This window comes from Neltuma alba, unplaced genomic scaffold, assembly GCF_004799145.2.
Source record: "Neltuma alba isolate B1F8T4 unplaced genomic scaffold, ASM479914v2 tig00010614_pilon, whole genome shotgun sequence".
NCBI classification, from domain to species: Eukaryota; Viridiplantae; Streptophyta; class Magnoliopsida; order Fabales; family Fabaceae; genus Neltuma; species Neltuma alba.
The window spans coordinates 943867-960818 of record NW_021635471.1 but is presented as its reverse complement, the minus strand read 5'-3'; the positions used below and the strand labels follow the sequence as shown (position 1 = coordinate 960818).

The 16952-nt window shown below is 33.3% G+C and overlaps 1 protein-coding gene and 1 long non-coding RNA gene across 2 annotated transcripts; both read right to left on the bottom strand.

Moving 5' to 3' along the window:
* Positions 1–630: 630 nt before the first annotated feature.
* On the bottom strand, positions 631–15420 carry LOC114757609 (pentatricopeptide repeat-containing protein At1g62910-like). The gene is made up of 3 exons (XM_028946690.1): positions 14862–15420; positions 1088–1648; positions 631–654 (listed from the first exon to the last, which is right to left on the bottom strand). Exons 1-2 carry the CDS (start codon positions 15393–15395, stop codon positions 1094–1096), a joined length of 1089 nt encoding a protein of 362 aa, XP_028802523.1. The 5' UTR covers positions 15396–15420; the 3' UTR covers positions 631–654; positions 1088–1093.
* On the bottom strand, positions 13476–14845 carry LOC114757610 (uncharacterized). Its single transcript, XR_003741590.1, has 2 exons — positions 14314–14845; positions 13476–13877 (listed from the first exon to the last, which is right to left on the bottom strand). It is a non-coding gene; the product is annotated as an uncharacterized LOC114757610 (long non-coding RNA).
* Positions 15421–16952: the final 1532 nt, after the last annotated feature.

The window sequence follows — 16952 nt, the reverse complement described above, 5'->3', positions numbered from 1 at the left end:
AAATTTTATAACATGTTGAAAATTTTGAAAATACATGTATTATAATTATTTTTGTTGTATCAAAAATTATTTTTTTAAAGATATAAATGTTTAAATAACATTTATGTTAAAAACGGATATTTTGATCAAAATAAAAATTTAAAAGTCAAACTTAACAGTCAACTAACAGTTAGATGGATAAAAATTGAATCTTAAAAATATAAGAGAGGTTTGTGTAACATATATTTTAATTTGAAGGAAAGTTTATATATGCTTTCAAAATAGAAAGGAGGTTTCTGTAATTTAAGTAAAATAGAGGGATGGTTAATATATTTTATCCTATATTAAATTAAAGTGAAACACCAAAGTACAAAAAACATCAACAGAACTTTCATCAAACACCTCCCTTTCAATGAAGGGAGGGGTACCTCAAGGGTGTAAAGACCAATGCTTCCTCAATGATATAAATAAAGAATCGGCGCTATAATTACCTTCCCTATAAATCATTCAAGACAGAACTTCCAAAACCCTTGAAACCATTCTTCTTCCTTCTTCACTGATGTCTCTAACCGGATGATCACAGCAAGTTTCCCCAGTCAAGTAGTTAGTTGCTTTTGAGCACAATCTGGAGAAGCTTGGCCTCTTCTTGTACCTTTTCACAGCATACAGTCGGACCTGCAATAATCCACATAATTTCGGTTATTAAGGCATTAACTGTATTCACCCATCTTGCAGAAACGAATCACTCAACTCCCCCATCAAATTCTTTATAACTCCACCGCATGAACTACTTCCAGAGGCACAAACGGACCCATCTATTTCTAACTTGAAGCATTTTTCCACCATCAATCTTCATATAACCTCTCCGTTGCAAGTATTATACCCTTTAAAATCATGAGTGGCACCAAAGTATCAATTTAGAGATGCAAGCACGACTCAAAGCAACAAATACAAGAACTACCACCAGTGAAAATACTGACCAACCAACTTGAAACAAAATCACGGTGTGCTTGTGGTGTTGCTCCTAGTGTGGTTATGATAAAGTCTATGAAGGATTAATATAACGATTAATACAAGCAAAGCATAAGATAAAAATAGAGCATTTCACCTTCTTTTACTGTTTCAGAAGACCTGTGTCTATCATTGCATGAACAAAAATCTCTGATTTTTCATTCTGATTTTTCATCAAAAGAGCTCCAACAAGTGTTGTAAATGTCACCAAATCAGGGAGGCAGCCATTCTCTTTCATTTTTGAAAGCAATGCCAATGCTTCATCGAAAAGGCCTCCTTTGCAAAGTCCATTCATCATAATGTTGTAAGTATAGATATTTAGGTGATGACCTTCAGTCAAAAGCAATTCAAAGATCTCACGTGCCAAATTTAACCTACCACCTTTGCACAAACCATCGATGAGCATACTATATGTATGAACAGTAGGTTGCATTCCTTGATCGACAATTTGTTGATACAATATAATTGCCTCGTCAAGAAGTTTCATTTTGCAAAATGCATCAAGCAAGATACTGTAGGTTATTATATTAAGAGCCTGACCATACTGACGCATCTCATAAACAAGATCTTTCACATGTGATATTCTCTTGGCTTTGCACAAGCCATCAATAAGAGAGCTGTAAGTGACTATATCAGGCAGCAAATTTTTGCAACGCATTTCTTTAAACAAATCAAGGGCTTCATCCACCATTTTTAATTTACAATATGCATTGATCAATATACTGTAACTCACAACAGTAGGTGTCAAATCAGCTTTGATCATCTTATTGAACACTGCTATGGACTCATGAACATCATTCCTCATACAATAGCCATTCATCAAAGAACTATAGGTCACAACATCAGATTTTACACAACACTTCATCATCTTAGCAAACACAGCTTCAGCTTCTGTGATCCTTCCTCTTTTGCAAAATACACCAATTATTATATTAAAGGTATGATAAGTAGGAGTGATGTCTTTCATGACTATTTCATTTAGCAACCTAATAGCTTGTTGCAATTGGTTAGTATTGGAGAAACCATAGGTCAAAGTGTTGTAGGTGACAATATCAGGAGATATACCTTGACTGATCATTTGAGAAAACAATTCAGATGCCTGACTTACTAGCCCTTCTTTACAAAGGCCATCAATGACCGTGTTATATATAACCAAGTCAGGCTTAATTTTAATTCTGTGTCTCCCCATCATTTGGAGCAACTTAACAGCACATCTTGTTTGTCCACTTTTACAAAGCCCATTAACTAAGATGCCATAAGTAACTGGGCTTAAGCAAAATCCTTTTGTTAACAAGTCATCGTGGAAATCCAGTGCTTGCCCTACATCTTTCATGCAGAGTCCTTTCATCAACGTATTCATTGTTATCGTATCTGGTCGATAACCCCACTTGAAAATCTTCCCCGATGAACAGAAAGCAGAAGTGATATCGCCCACTTGACAGTAGCAATTGATCAAAATGTTCAGTGTAACAAAAGATGGTTTGAACCCTCTCAATTCCGCCTGGGCATAAAGTGAGATAGCAGTGGTGTAGCGTTTGGTCTTTGCAAGTGATCCTAAAATCCTATTAATTTCGACAATGGAGGGCGGGGGAGTCATGGAGAGCGAGTGACTGAACGAAGCTACGGGATCTCGGAGGCTAGTAGGGTTGGGGAAATGAGAGTGAAAACAAAATCGCAGATTGGGGAAGGAAGGGAGTAAAAGAAGAAAGGCAAACGGAGGAGATTGGAGAAAGCCAGGAGATATGGGGAAGGCGTACCTTAAAGTAGCAGAAGAGAACAGCATCTTCAAATGAAATGAGAAGAAGAACGTGCAATGTCCAGAAGCTCCTTCACCAAATTGGAAATCTCAGAAGCATGTGCTGGTGGAATCGAATCGAAGAGATTACGTGCTCATAATTTTTTTTTTTAATTACGGGTGGTTAATATAGATCTTAACTGTAGAATATATAAGTTATAACAAAATACAAAATTAAAAAGAAAATTTAAAAAGAATTGACATTTGGTTAGAAATAAAATTTATTTATTGTCGACAGGAAAATAAAAAATTATTATCCTCGTAATCGTGTCTTTATATTTATATATAATCTATAGTCTGATTCATTTTCATTTTATTTTGATTGTCGTCGCATAAATGTATGCTGAGTCAAAGCTACTAATATCATTTGTTTTAAGAACTAATATTGAGAAAAATGAGTATTTATGAAAAATGAGTAATATTTTAAATAATTTATAAATTTAGATATATTAATTAACTATTTTATTTACTTTTATTTTTTTATATATTATTACTCTATATTAGTATTTAAAATTTTAATAATTTGTTCTTGTTGGCAAAAATAAAAATTGAATACTCCTCCGGTCCTTAATATAGAATCTAATTATTGAGTTGCTTTTGATCCTAAATATAATACCTATTTATTATATTTATCAATTTTTTAAAATTATCCCTATGAATCTCCCTCAACTATAATCAAGTAGAAGAAGGAGAAAAGATATTAAGAAAAATAATTATAGTGTTTTAGGAAAAACATGTCATATTTCTTATAATTAACTAATTTATTTAGTTTCTTTAATTTAATCAAATTAGTTAAATAGGTTTTATATTAATGACTGGAGGGGTAATTCTTAATTTTATGCGTAGGTATATCATTGAAATTAAAAATTGTAACAGGCTGGCAAGATTAGACTGAAATTGATCAACTGGTTACCTAGTTCATCCGGTCAACTGCAAAAAAGCAGTAGGAAGTCAACTGTATAACTGGGTTAACTCATGAATAACCTATTAATCTGATTAGTTTAGTGGATTAGACTGGTTGTGCTTTTATTTAAAAAAATTAATGCCAAAAACGACTTTATTGTACTCCTCCGGTCCTTAATATAAGACCTAATTCATGAGTTGGTTTTGGTCCTAAATATAAGATGGAAAAATGACAATAAAATACCACCTGAATTCCAAAAAGACAAATAAGGGACCTGAATAAGCAAAATGACATATAGGGGACTGGGTACCAATCTGAAATTCAGATTTTTGGCCAAAAGACCAAAATGCCCTGTCTGAAAGTGAGAGAAAGGAGAGAGAAAGACCGACGGTGATGAAATGCGGGAAGAAGGAAAGAAGAATATTGGAAATGCTATTATCTTACTCCTTCGCATCACCATTCTGTAGAGATTGTTGATTTGGTGGGTTTTGGTTGTGGGAAAGAGGATTTGTAGTGAGAGAGGGAGTGAACCTGCGGGGAAGATGAAGTGGAAATCAGAAAACAATGACAAGCAATTACGTTACGTAACTGCTGTCATATGCCTGCTGGTTTTTGATAAATCCCACTACGTGAATGGTAAATCCCACTATGTGAATGGTAAATTTTACTATACATGTAGTTAATTATGAATTTTACAAAATACATATTGTGATTTACAACTTTTGTAGTGAAAGTGACTACTTTGTTAATGGGTTTTGCAACCTATTTTCAGGAGATAAACAACTTGTTTGTAAAAACTAATAAAATTTCACGCTAAATTTGACAAAACGTATAGTGGGATTTACAACTTCCGTAGTAAAAATGACCACTTATTCAATGGGTTTTGTAACTTGTTTTCAGGAGATGGGCAGCTTGTTTATAAAAACTAATAAAATTTCATACTAAATTTGACAAAACACATAGTGAGATTTACAACTTTCGTAGTGAAAATGATCACTTCTTCAATGGGTTTTGTAACATGTTTTCAAAGGATTGGCAACTTGTTTCTAAAAACCAATAAAATTCTATGCTGAATTTTACAAAACATAGAGTAATATTTACAACTTTTGTAGTGAAAATTACCACTTCTTAAATGAATTTTGCAACTTCTTTTCAGGGGATGAGCAACTTGTTTCTAAAAATCAATAAAACTTCACGCTGAATTTGACAAAACACATAGTGAGATTTACAACTTTCATAATGAAAATGATCACTTCTTCAATGGGTTTTGCAACATGTTTTCAAGGGATTGGCAACTTGTTTATAAAAACCAATAAAATTATATGCTGAATTTTACAAAACATGTAGTGAGATTTACAACTTTTTTAGTGAAAATGATCACTTCTTAAATGGGTTTTGCAACCTCTTTTCAGGAGATGAGCAACTTGTTTCTAAAAACCAATAAAATTTCACACTGAATTTTACAAAACACATAGTGAGATTTACAACTTTTATAGTGAAAATGACCACTTCTTAAATGGCTTTTGTAACCTGTTTTCAGAGGATAGGTAACTTGTTTCTAAAAACCAATAAAATTTCACGTTGAATTTTATAAAACATATGCTGGGATTTACAACTTTTGTGATAAAAGTGACCGCTTTGTTAATAGATTTTGCAACATATTTTCGGGGGATGAGTAACTTACTTTTCACCACCAATAAAATTTCACGCTGAATTTTACAAAACACATAATGGGATTTACAACTTTTATAGTGAAAGTGACCACTTCTTCAATGGGTTTTGTAAACCTGTTTTCACCGGAAGAGCAACTTGTAAGCATAAATAAATCATTCAGTGAACGTGCACCTGAAGTACATCACAATAAATATTGACCTATTAAGTTTCATAATTAACTACATGTATATTAAAATTTATCATTCACGGAATGGGATTTACCATTCACGGAATGGGATTTACCAAAAACCAGCAAACATATGACAGCAATTACATTACGTAATTGCTTGCGACTATTTTCTGATTTCTGCTTCATCATTCACCAAATACTGAATATGAACCCTCAAATGCAATAATCCTGTTCCTATTTCATCATGAAACAGCCACAAAAATGAATAATCCAAATCCCGCCATCAACTTCTACTCACTCATGAATAATTCAAATACTTCAGCGACCTCTTCGACGACGACAATTTCAGGGGGTACAAGTTATTTCAGACAGGGCAATGTATTTCAGCGATGGTAACCAAATTGAGCGATGGCAATCTACTCCTACGACGACGGCAACGTGATTTCGAAAAATCCTTTTTGGTGACTGTAGGAACTTGGATTTAGTTTCGTAGAAGGAAATCAGTTTCTCCCTTTCTCTATCGCATGAATACACTGCTCAATGTTCAGAGACAATCAGGGCAATTCGGTCTTTTGGCCGAAAATCTATATTCCAAATTGGTACCCAGTGCCCTATTTGTCATTTTGCTTATTCAGGTCCCTTATTTGTCTTTTTGGAATTCAGGTGGTATTTTGTTGTCATTTTCCCATATAAGATCCACTTCTTATATTTATCAATTTTCTCTAAAGTACCCCTATGAATACTCCCTCAACCATAATCAAGTAGAAGAGGAAGAGGGGGTATTAAGAAAGATGATTATGGTGTTTTAAGAAAAATGTGTAACTTTTCTTATAATTAACTAACTTACCTAACTTCCTTAATCTAATCAAATTAGTTAAATGGGTCTTATATTAAGGACCGGAGGAGTATTTTTTTTAAGCTTTTGATAATTACTAGTTTAGCCACTAAAAGATTGTACGTAGAAATATTTTGTTACCATAAATTAATTTTGAAATTTTGCTAGAATGAATTTTTAACTATTTTAATAGTACAATACTATGACATCAATTTATTAAGGGAATTATAGGCAAAATGAGAAAGAAAATACAAGTATATGATTATTTTTATCTAACTCCTTAGATAAAAATAATATGCTTTAATAAGTTATTTATCAGTTACTATTATATCATGTTATATTCAATTTCTTTTATTGAATATTGGGTTAAGGTATCCAGCACTCCAAAATATTAGTATTTTTTAATGCATCCAATATTCTGAAATATTTTTTTGTGCGTTTAGCATTATGAAATATTTTATGACGCATCTAACACTCTAAAATATTTTTTAAGATATGTCTAGTACCCTTAAATATTTTTTTGATGCATCTAGCACTAAGATAAAAAAATACTTCACACACCTGAAAAATAATTCATGGTGCTAAATGCATCCAAAAAAGATACTTCCAAATGTTTGATACACCTTAACCCCTTAGATATTACTTCTTTTGATAATATATATAAGATACAAATAACTGAATTACATAGATAAAATAAATTTTATAAATATATATAAGATATGTATTTATTTTTCAAATTATACCATTATTAATAAAGGGACATCAAATTGATCGTTCAAATTCAATTTGAGCTTTATTAAATTGTTGAGCAATTACGTTGAGAATGCAAGTTAAAAGGTTTTCAATAATTGGCGTCAAGACAATAGTCACTATTATTCCCTAAAAAAGTTACTGTAATACCATTTTATATTCAATTTGTTATTGAGTATTACTTGTTTCGATCCTATATATAAGTTACAAATAATCAAATACAAAAACACGGTTAAAACCAATCGAAAGCTATAAATGTATAAGATATGTATTTATTTTTTCAAATATAAATTATTTATAAAGAAGGGGGGATGATGAATAAGAAATAGAGATAAGCAAAAGTCTACTGAGAGAGAATAGATGAGGAAAAAATGACAAAAATGAATTAAATTTCTGAACATATACAAAGGGTAACTTATATATGAAAGCAGGGGGAGTAACTTCGTTTTGCTTTGATCATATTTTTAACTCTAGCCACCGTTTCATGATGAAGCCTCAATGCTCCATAATTCTCACTTTTTCCAGGAGCTTGAGGTTGAATAATAATTAATATTAGTATCACCAGCAATATGAATAATTAAATGGGAAAAAAAAAAGAGGCATCCCTCTCTTCTCTTTTACAGGGTTCAACTTTAAATAGACAAAATTATATTTGTTGAATAATGTGAAATCGTGAACCATGTCCACGATCAATTAAAAAGAATACTTAAATTGTTTTGAAGAAGTTTGAAACCTCACAAATGGCCCTCTCATTGTTCTGATAAACGACAATTTTAAGGCTATTAAGGCATTAACTGTATTCATCCATCTTTTTGCAGAAACCCATCACCCAACCCCACCTTCGTATTCTTTATAACCCCACCGCACGGACAACTTCCAGAAGCACAAACTGACCCATCTATTACTAACTTGAAGTATTTTCCCACCATCAATCTCCATAAAACCTCTTCATTGCAAGTACTATACCCTGTCGAGTCATGAGTGGCACCAAAGTATCAATTTAGAGATGCAAGCACGACTCAAAGCAACAAATACAAGATGTATCACCAGTGAGAATACTGACCTGAGATTTCCCTGAAACACAGCCAACCAACTTGAAACAAAATCATGGTGTTGCTCATGGTATAATGGAGAAATAACAATGAAACTGGATTTACTCAAAATAATCTTCGCCCAAGAAGAGAAAGAAGTTACAACAGTGAGGGAAACACACTGAAAGAGAAAGATAAATGATGAAGACTATCTTCCTCCACCCCCACTGGCATTCGAGAGGCCAGAGCTCTCCTCAGTCCTCACTACTCTCAAATTACAAAATAAGTCCTACCTCTCTCAGGATACACCCATTACTAATGTAAGCCCAAAAAGTGAATCACGCAACCCCCAACAAACCCCCTTCTAAGTCAGGCATATAGCCACCCTAAAACAACTGTATTTCTTAGTTTCTTTCTCCAAAACAGAAGGAAGCTTGAGGTCTATACCCAGGACAGCAGAAAGCGGCTTTCCTCTTTCTTGTATCTTCCTAGTTTTACTTTTAAGCTTTGACCCGTAAAAGCAACTCTATCAGATTACTACACAATTATTTGTTGACCCCGAAGAAAATGCAACCATCCTAAGCATTAGTACAAGATTGAGTAGTGACTGATAGAATATATGAGGCTATGATAGGATACCCGACAAATTCAGACTGACTTATTCAAGAAGGGGTAAACGTGCCAGAGAAGAGTCAGTTTTGGAGTAGCAATTTACATGTTTTTTATTTTAATATTTCCCTGTTCTTTTTCTGCTAGCATATTTTCAGTTCCGAAATAAGAGGGATAGCCCTCTCCAACGTTAGGATTAGTTGCTGATTTATCGTTGATTGGAATCATTTGATTTTCAACTGATTTTCTCTCTGTAATTTATTATAAAAAGGCTATCTGGCCGCAGGAATAAACACGACAATTCTTCAGAGAGTATATTTGTATTGGAGATCCTCCATCGGTCCTTTAGAGAGAGTGCTGTGAGATCCTTGCCGCTCTTTTTATTGGAATTCTTTGCCGTTACTTTGCCCTTTTTATTTCCGTTAGATTAGGTCCCTACCAGGCTACATCAATCTAGTTTCCCTATTCTTTTTAACCGAGCCATCAATACAATATTTTTTGGAGTCATTACCTGTATTATTGACAATCAAAATCACAAAAATAAAAATTATTCTCAAGAATCAATAGAACGACCTCATCATTAATGCTTCTTACTCGTGTTCCCAAAATTATAACATGGTCTTCTACATGCTACAAGGGTCTTTTTCATTGAGGAAGTAACAAATTTATAACATCATTATTGTATCAATATAATAACTTTGACAATAAATTGCATTTATTGAAAACAACAGTAGTAAGTAGTAACTTAATCTTATTCATTAATAAGATTAAGAAAAACTTAACCGCAGCATCTATATTGTGTTCAAAGAAACAATCAAGTGAGGCATTATCACCATGTGGAGGTAAAAATGCAGCAGGAACAGCATACCATAGTCATGCAAACATTATTGGAGGAACTACAAGTGCATCGTTATGCATACTTCAGTAACACAATACCAAAACACTAAGGTTGTAAAAGGATGAATAATTTATTAGCTTTTACTCAAAAGAAGCAAGCATTTTCAAGCCAATTTAGGGAAATATTACGATTAATACAAGTAGGATAAAAATGGAGCATTCAACCATGTTTTAGGGTTTTAGTAGACCAGTGTCTATCATTACATGAATAAGCAGCTCTGCTTTATCATTCTCATTCTTCATCAGGAGAGCTCCAACAAGTGTTGTAAATGTCACCAAATTCGGGAGGCAGCCATTCTCTTTCATTCTTGAAAGCAATGTCAGTGCTTCACCGAACAAGCTTTCTTTGCATAGTCCATTCATCATAATGCTGTAAATATAGACATCTACATGATGACCTTCAGTCAAAAGCAATTCAAAGATCCCACGTGCCAAATTTAACCTACCACCTTTGCACAAACCATCGATGAGCATACTATATGTATGAACAGTAGGTTGCATTCCTTGATCGACAATTTGTTGATACAATATAATTGCCTCGTCAAGAAGTTTCATTTTGCAAAATGCATCTAGCAAGATATTGTAGGTTATTATATTAAGAGCCTGACCATACTTACGCATCTCATAAACAAGATCTTTCACATGTGATATTCTCTTAGCTTTGCACAAGCCATCAATAAGAGAGCTGTAAGTGACTATATCAGGCTGCAAATTTTTGCAATGCATTTCTTTAAACAGATCTAGGGCTTCATCCACCATTTTTAATTTACAATATGCATTAATCAATATATTGCAACTCACAACAGTAGGTGTCAACTCAGCTTTGATAATCTTATTGAACACTGCTATGGACTCATTAACATCATTACTCATACAATAGCCATTCATCAAAGAATTAAAGGTAATAACATCAGGTTTTACACAACACTTCATCATCTGAGCAAATACAGCTTCAGCTTCTATGATCTTTCCTCTTTTGCAAAATACATCAATTATTATATTAAAGGTATGATGAGTAGGAGTGATGTCTTTCATGACTATTTCATTTCGCAACCTAAGAGCTTGTTGCAATTGGTTGGTATTGGAGAAACCATAGATTAAAGTGGTGTAGGTGACAATATCAGGAGATATACCTTGACTGATCATTTGAGAACACAATTCAGATGCCTGACTTACTAGCCCTTCTTTACAAAGGCCATCAATGACTGTGTTATATATAACCAAGTTCGGCTTAATTTTAATTCTCTGTCTCCCCATCATTTGGAGCAACTTAACAGCACATCTTGTTTGTCCAGTTTTGCAAAGCCCATGAACTAAGATACCATAAGTAACCGAGCTTAAGCAAAATCCTTTTGTCAACAAGTCATCGTGGAAATCCAGTGCTTGCCCTACATCTTTCATGCAGAGTCCTTTCATCAACGTATTCATTGTTACCGTATCTGGTCGATAACCCCACTTGAAAATCTTCCCCGATGAAGAGAAAGCAGAAGTGATATCGCCCACTTGACAGTAGCAATTGATCAAAATTTTCAGTGTAACAAAAGATGGTTTGAACCCTTTCAATTCCGCCTGGGCATAAAGTGAGATAGCAGTGGTGGAGTGTTTGGTCTTTGCAAGTGATCCTAAAATCCTATTAATTTCGACAATGGAGGGCGGGGGAGTCATGGAGAGCAAGCGACTGAACTAAGCTATGGGATCTCGGAGGCTACTAGGGTTGGGGAAATGAGAGTTAAAACAAAATCGCAGATTGAGGAAGGAAGGGAGTGAAAGGAGAAAGGCAAACGGAGGAGATTGGAGAAAGCCAGGAGATATGGGGAAGGCGTACCTCAAAGTAGCAGAAAAGAACAGCATCTTCAGATGAGATTGGAAGAGGAATGCGATGTACAGAAGCTCCTTCACCAAATGGGAAATGCCAGGAGCATGGCCGGGTGGAATTGATACTGCCTTTTTGGGGCAACCGTTGAAACTGGAAAGAGGTTTAGATCAGTTTTAGGGTGCGTCCGGAGACAGGGAAAGCCAGGGCAAGGGAAAAAGGGAATATTTTGATGAGTTTAATTTTTGGAAAATAGAATTAAAAACTTTTAATTAATTTTTATTACTCTTATGTTTTCGGCTTTTTGCTTAATCAAAATTTTAAAACCTTTCTTCTTTAATTTTTAAAATAGAACTCATTAAAATTTTCTTTTCCTCTCCTCTACTTCCTTGTGCTTCCCTCATACCAAACATAAGACTAGAAAATAATAATAATAATAATAATAATAATAATAATAATAATAATAATAATAATAATAATAATCTTTCAGCTATAGTCTATACTACGTGGAGAAAATCACTTCCTCTAATTATATCATTGAATTTCCTGGCCTTGATATTAAACTATATATAAAACTTTATCTGCAAATTAGATCCATATGACTTTCTCTTTTGCCCGTCTCTTTCTCAAACTCAAATTCCCTTTATTTAAGAAAACAAAAGTAATAGAACAACTAAGAGTCACTTTAAATATTTTTTTTTCGTTGCTTGACTATCTTGATTTTACATATAAGATACAAATAATCAAATATAAACAAATGGTTAAAATTAATTAAAGGCTAGAAATGCATAAAATATGTATTAATTTTTTCAAATATACTATTATTTATAAAGAGGGTGAGAGAGAGACTGAATGAGAAATAGAGATGAGAGAAAGTCCACCCAGAGAACGAATAGAACAAGTGAAAAAAAATGACTTAAATTTTTAAACACATGCAAAGTGTAACTTATACATGAAGCCAGATAGAGTAACTTCATTATACTTCTCTAATCATTAATATAAAACCTAATTAGGATGTTGATGTTGATTATATATATAAACTATTTTACATGTTTATTAATTTTTTCTTAAATTAACTTTACTAATATTCTCCAAACAACAATTAAGTAACAAAAACAAGAAAAGAATTAAGAAAAATACTTAGAACATTTTTTTAAAAATATTATATTAATTAATTTAAATAATATTTTTAATTTACTCCAATTTGCGCTTGATAAAACTGTTGAGTACGCACATGTAAAAAGGATCATATTTTAACTCTAGCCACCGTTTCATGAAGCAGCCTCGATGCTCCATAATTCTCGCCTTTTTTTTTCAGGAGCTTGAGGTTGAATAATTTAATATTAGTACCAACAGCAATATGAATATTTAAAAAAAACTGTTAATACAAATTTTTGTCTTTCAAATTGACACTCCTTTGGTTTTCATCTCTTAAGTTTTAAATTATAAGTTGTGATACCTAAATTTCTTTTTCGTTAAAACATTAGTCTCTATAATCCAATAAAAACTTGAATCATTTTGCCCCAATAAACTAAAACTTATTATTTGAAATTTGAGAAACTAAAACCAAAATAAGAGCAAATTTGAGTGACCAAATATTATATTAACCAAGGGGGGAAGAAAAAAAAGACTCCTCCCCTTTCTTCGATTTTACAGGGTTCAACTTTGAATAGACACAACTGAATAGACACAACTACATTGTTGAATAACGTGAAGTCGGGAACCATTTCCTGGATTAATTAAAAAGAACACTTAAATTGTTTTGAAGAAGCTTGAAACCTCACAAATAGCCCTTTCATTGTTTTGCTAAAGGACAACTCTATTAAAAAGACTAAACGTTATTAAGAGAAGGAAAGGAGAAGGAACCAAAAGCACAAGCCAGGCAAGCAAACCAGAGGCCCAACAGATCAACAAACAAGTGACCAGCGCCAGACAAAAGTGAACAAAAACAAAACATGACAAGAAATGCGAAGATCATTATACGGCAAGCGTAACTGATGAATATGTGTGAACTGCAAAAGTTGACAATTTTCAATATTTATAAATTTTGTTATTTTGAATAAACTTTGAAAGCTATTATATTAAATTAAAGTGAAACACCAAAGTACAAAAAACATCAACAGAACTTTCATCAAACGCCCCCCCTTCAATGAAGGAGGGGGTACCTGGGTGTAAAGACCAATGCTTCCTCAATGATGTAAATAAAGAATCAGCGCTATAATTACCTTCCCTATAAATCATTCAAAACAGAACATCCAAAACTCTTGAAACCATTCTTCTTGCTTCTTCATTGATGTCTCTAACCGGATGATCGCAGCAAGTTTCCCCAGTCAAGTAGTTACTTGCTTTTGATCACAATCTGGATAAGCTTGGCCTTTTCTTGTACCCTTTTCACAGCATACAGTCAGACCTGCAATAATCCATATAATGCCGGTTATTAAGGCATTAACTGTATTCACCCATCTTTCTGCAGAAACGAATCACCCAACTCCCCCATCACATTCTTTATAACTCCACCGCGTGAACTACTTCCAGAGGCACAAACTGACCCATCTATTTCTAACTTGAAGCATTTTTCCACCATCAATCTTCATATAACCTCTCCGTTGCAAGTATTATACCCTTTAAAATCATGAGTGGCACCAAAGTATCAATTTAGAGATGCAAGCACGACTCAAAGCAACAAATACAAGATCTACCACCAGTGAGAATACTGACCAACCAACTTGAAACAAAATCACGGTGTGCTTCTGTTGTTGCTCATGGTGTGGTTATGATAAAGTCTACGAAGGATTAACATCACAATTAATAGAAATAAAGCATAAGATAAAAATAGAGCATTTCACCTTATTTTACTGTTTCAGAAGACCTGTGTCTATCATTACATGAACAAGAATCTCTGATTTGTCACTCTGATTTTTCATCAAAAGAGCTCCAACAAGTGTTCTAAATGTCACCAAATCAGGGAGGCAGCCATTCTCTTTCATTTTTGAAAGCAATGCTAATGCTTCATCGAAAAGGCCTTCTTTGCAAAGTCCATTCATCATAATGTTGTAAGTATAGATATCTAGATGATGACCTTCGGTCACAAGAAATTCAAAGATGTCTTGTGCCAATTTTAACCTACCTTCTTTGCACAAACCGTCAATTAGTATGTTGTGTGAATGTATTGTAGGTTGTATTCCTTCATTGACAATATGTTGATATAATGCAATTGCCTTGTCAAGATGTCTCATTTTGCAAGATGCATCCAATATGATATTGTAGGTTATTATATTAGGAGCGTGACCATTGTGACGCATCTCATAAACAAGATCTTTCACATATGACATTCTCTTAGCTTTGCACAAGCCATCAATAAGAGAGTTGTAAGTGACTGTATCACAGTGTGCATTTCTTTAAACAGATCTAGGGCTTCATCCATCCTTTTTAATTCACAGTGTGCATTGATCAATATATTGTAACTCACAACAGTAGGTGTCAAATCAGCTTTGATCATCTTATTGAACACTGCTATGGACTCATTAACATCATTCCTCATACAATAGCCATTCATCAAAGAACTAAAGGCGACAACATCAGGTTTTGCACAACACTTCATCATCTTAGCAAATACAGCTTCAGCTTCTGTGATACTTCCTCTTTTGCAAAATGCATCAATTATTATATTAAAGGTATGACGAGTAGGAGTGATGTCTTTTATGACTATTTCATTTAGCAACCTAATAGCCTGTTGCAATTGGTTGGTATTGGAGAAACCATAGATTAAAGTGGTGTAGGTGACAATATCAGGAGATATACCTTGACTGATCATTTGAGAACACAATTCAGATGCCTGACTTACTAGCCCTTCTTTACAAAGGCCATCAATGACTGTGCTATATATAAACAAGTTAGGCTTAATTTTAATTCTTTGTCTCACCATCATTTGAAGAAACTTAACAGCACATCTTGTTTTTCCAGTTTTGCAAAGCCCATTAACTAAGGTGCCATAAGTGACTGAGTCTAAGCAAAAACCTTTTGCCAACAAGCCAATGCTTGCCCTACATCTTTCATGCAGAGTCCTTTCGTCAACGTAGTCATTGTTATAGTATTTGGTCGATAACCCCACTTGAAGATCTTCCCCAGTGAAGAGAACGCAGAAGTGATGTCACCCACAAGACAGTAGCAATTGATCCAAATGTTCAGTGTAACAAAAGATGGTTTGAACCCTTTCAATTCCGCCTGGGCATAAAGTGAGATAGCAGTAGTGGAGTGTTTGGTCTTTGCAAGTGATCCTAAAATCTTATTAATTTCGATAACGGAGGGCGGGGGAGTCATGGAGAGCAAGCGATTGAAGGAAGCTACGGAGTCTCGGAGGCTATTAGGGTCTGGGGAATGAGAATGAAAACAAAATCGCAGATTGAGGAAGGAAGGGAGAGAAAGAAGGAAGACATCTGGAGGAGATTGCAGAAAGAGAGGAGATTTAGGAAAGGCGTACCTTAAAGTAGCAGAAGAGAACAGCATCTTCAGATCAGATTGGAAGAGGAATGCGATGTACAGAAGCTCCTTCACCAAATGGGAAATGCTAGAAGCATGGCCGGGTGGAATTGATTCTACTTTTATTGGGGCAACTGTTGAAGGAGTGTAAGATCAGTTTAGGGCGTCTGATAACAGGGAATGCAGGTAAAGGGGGGAAAAAAATTGATGAGTTTAATTTGAAAAATTAAAAAAATGATAAATAGAATTAAAAGCTTTTAATTAATTTTTATTACTATTTCTTTTATCTTCGTTTTCCTTTAAACAAAATTGTAAAACCTTTTTTTTTAATTTTTAAAATAGAATATTATTAATCTTTCAGCTATAGTCCATACTACGTGGAGAAAATTAGTTCCTCTGGTTTGACATGATTTTGAGTAGTTTTTTTAGTGTTGGCAAGAAAAAAAATGAGTTTTTTTATCATGTGCTTATAATTTTTTTCAATTATAGGTGGTTAATATAGATCTTAACTGTACAATACATAAGTTGTAATAAAATACAAAATTAGAGAAATTAAAAATGAAATGATATTCGGTTAAAAATAAAATTTATTTATTATCAACAGAAAAAATAAAAATTATTATCCTCGTAATCATCTCTTTACTGCTACATATAACCTGTAATTTAGTTTATGTTCATTTCATTTAGATTTTTGTGGCAAAAATGTATGCTAAGTGAAACACACATCATGAGCTACTAACGACATTTCTTTTAAGAATTAACATTGAGGAAATCACATGATAACGAGTATTTATAAAAATAATTAATAATTTATATATTAATTAATTATTTTATTCAATTTTAGTTTTAAATTAAATTAAATTTGATTTCATCTGCAGTATTATGATAGATAATCCTCATAATATGGCATATTAATAACTTTAACTGTGTATAATATATAGCTCAAAAAGTCATACAATAATCTAATTCTATCAATATATTAATATTATTTTCACTATTATACCAG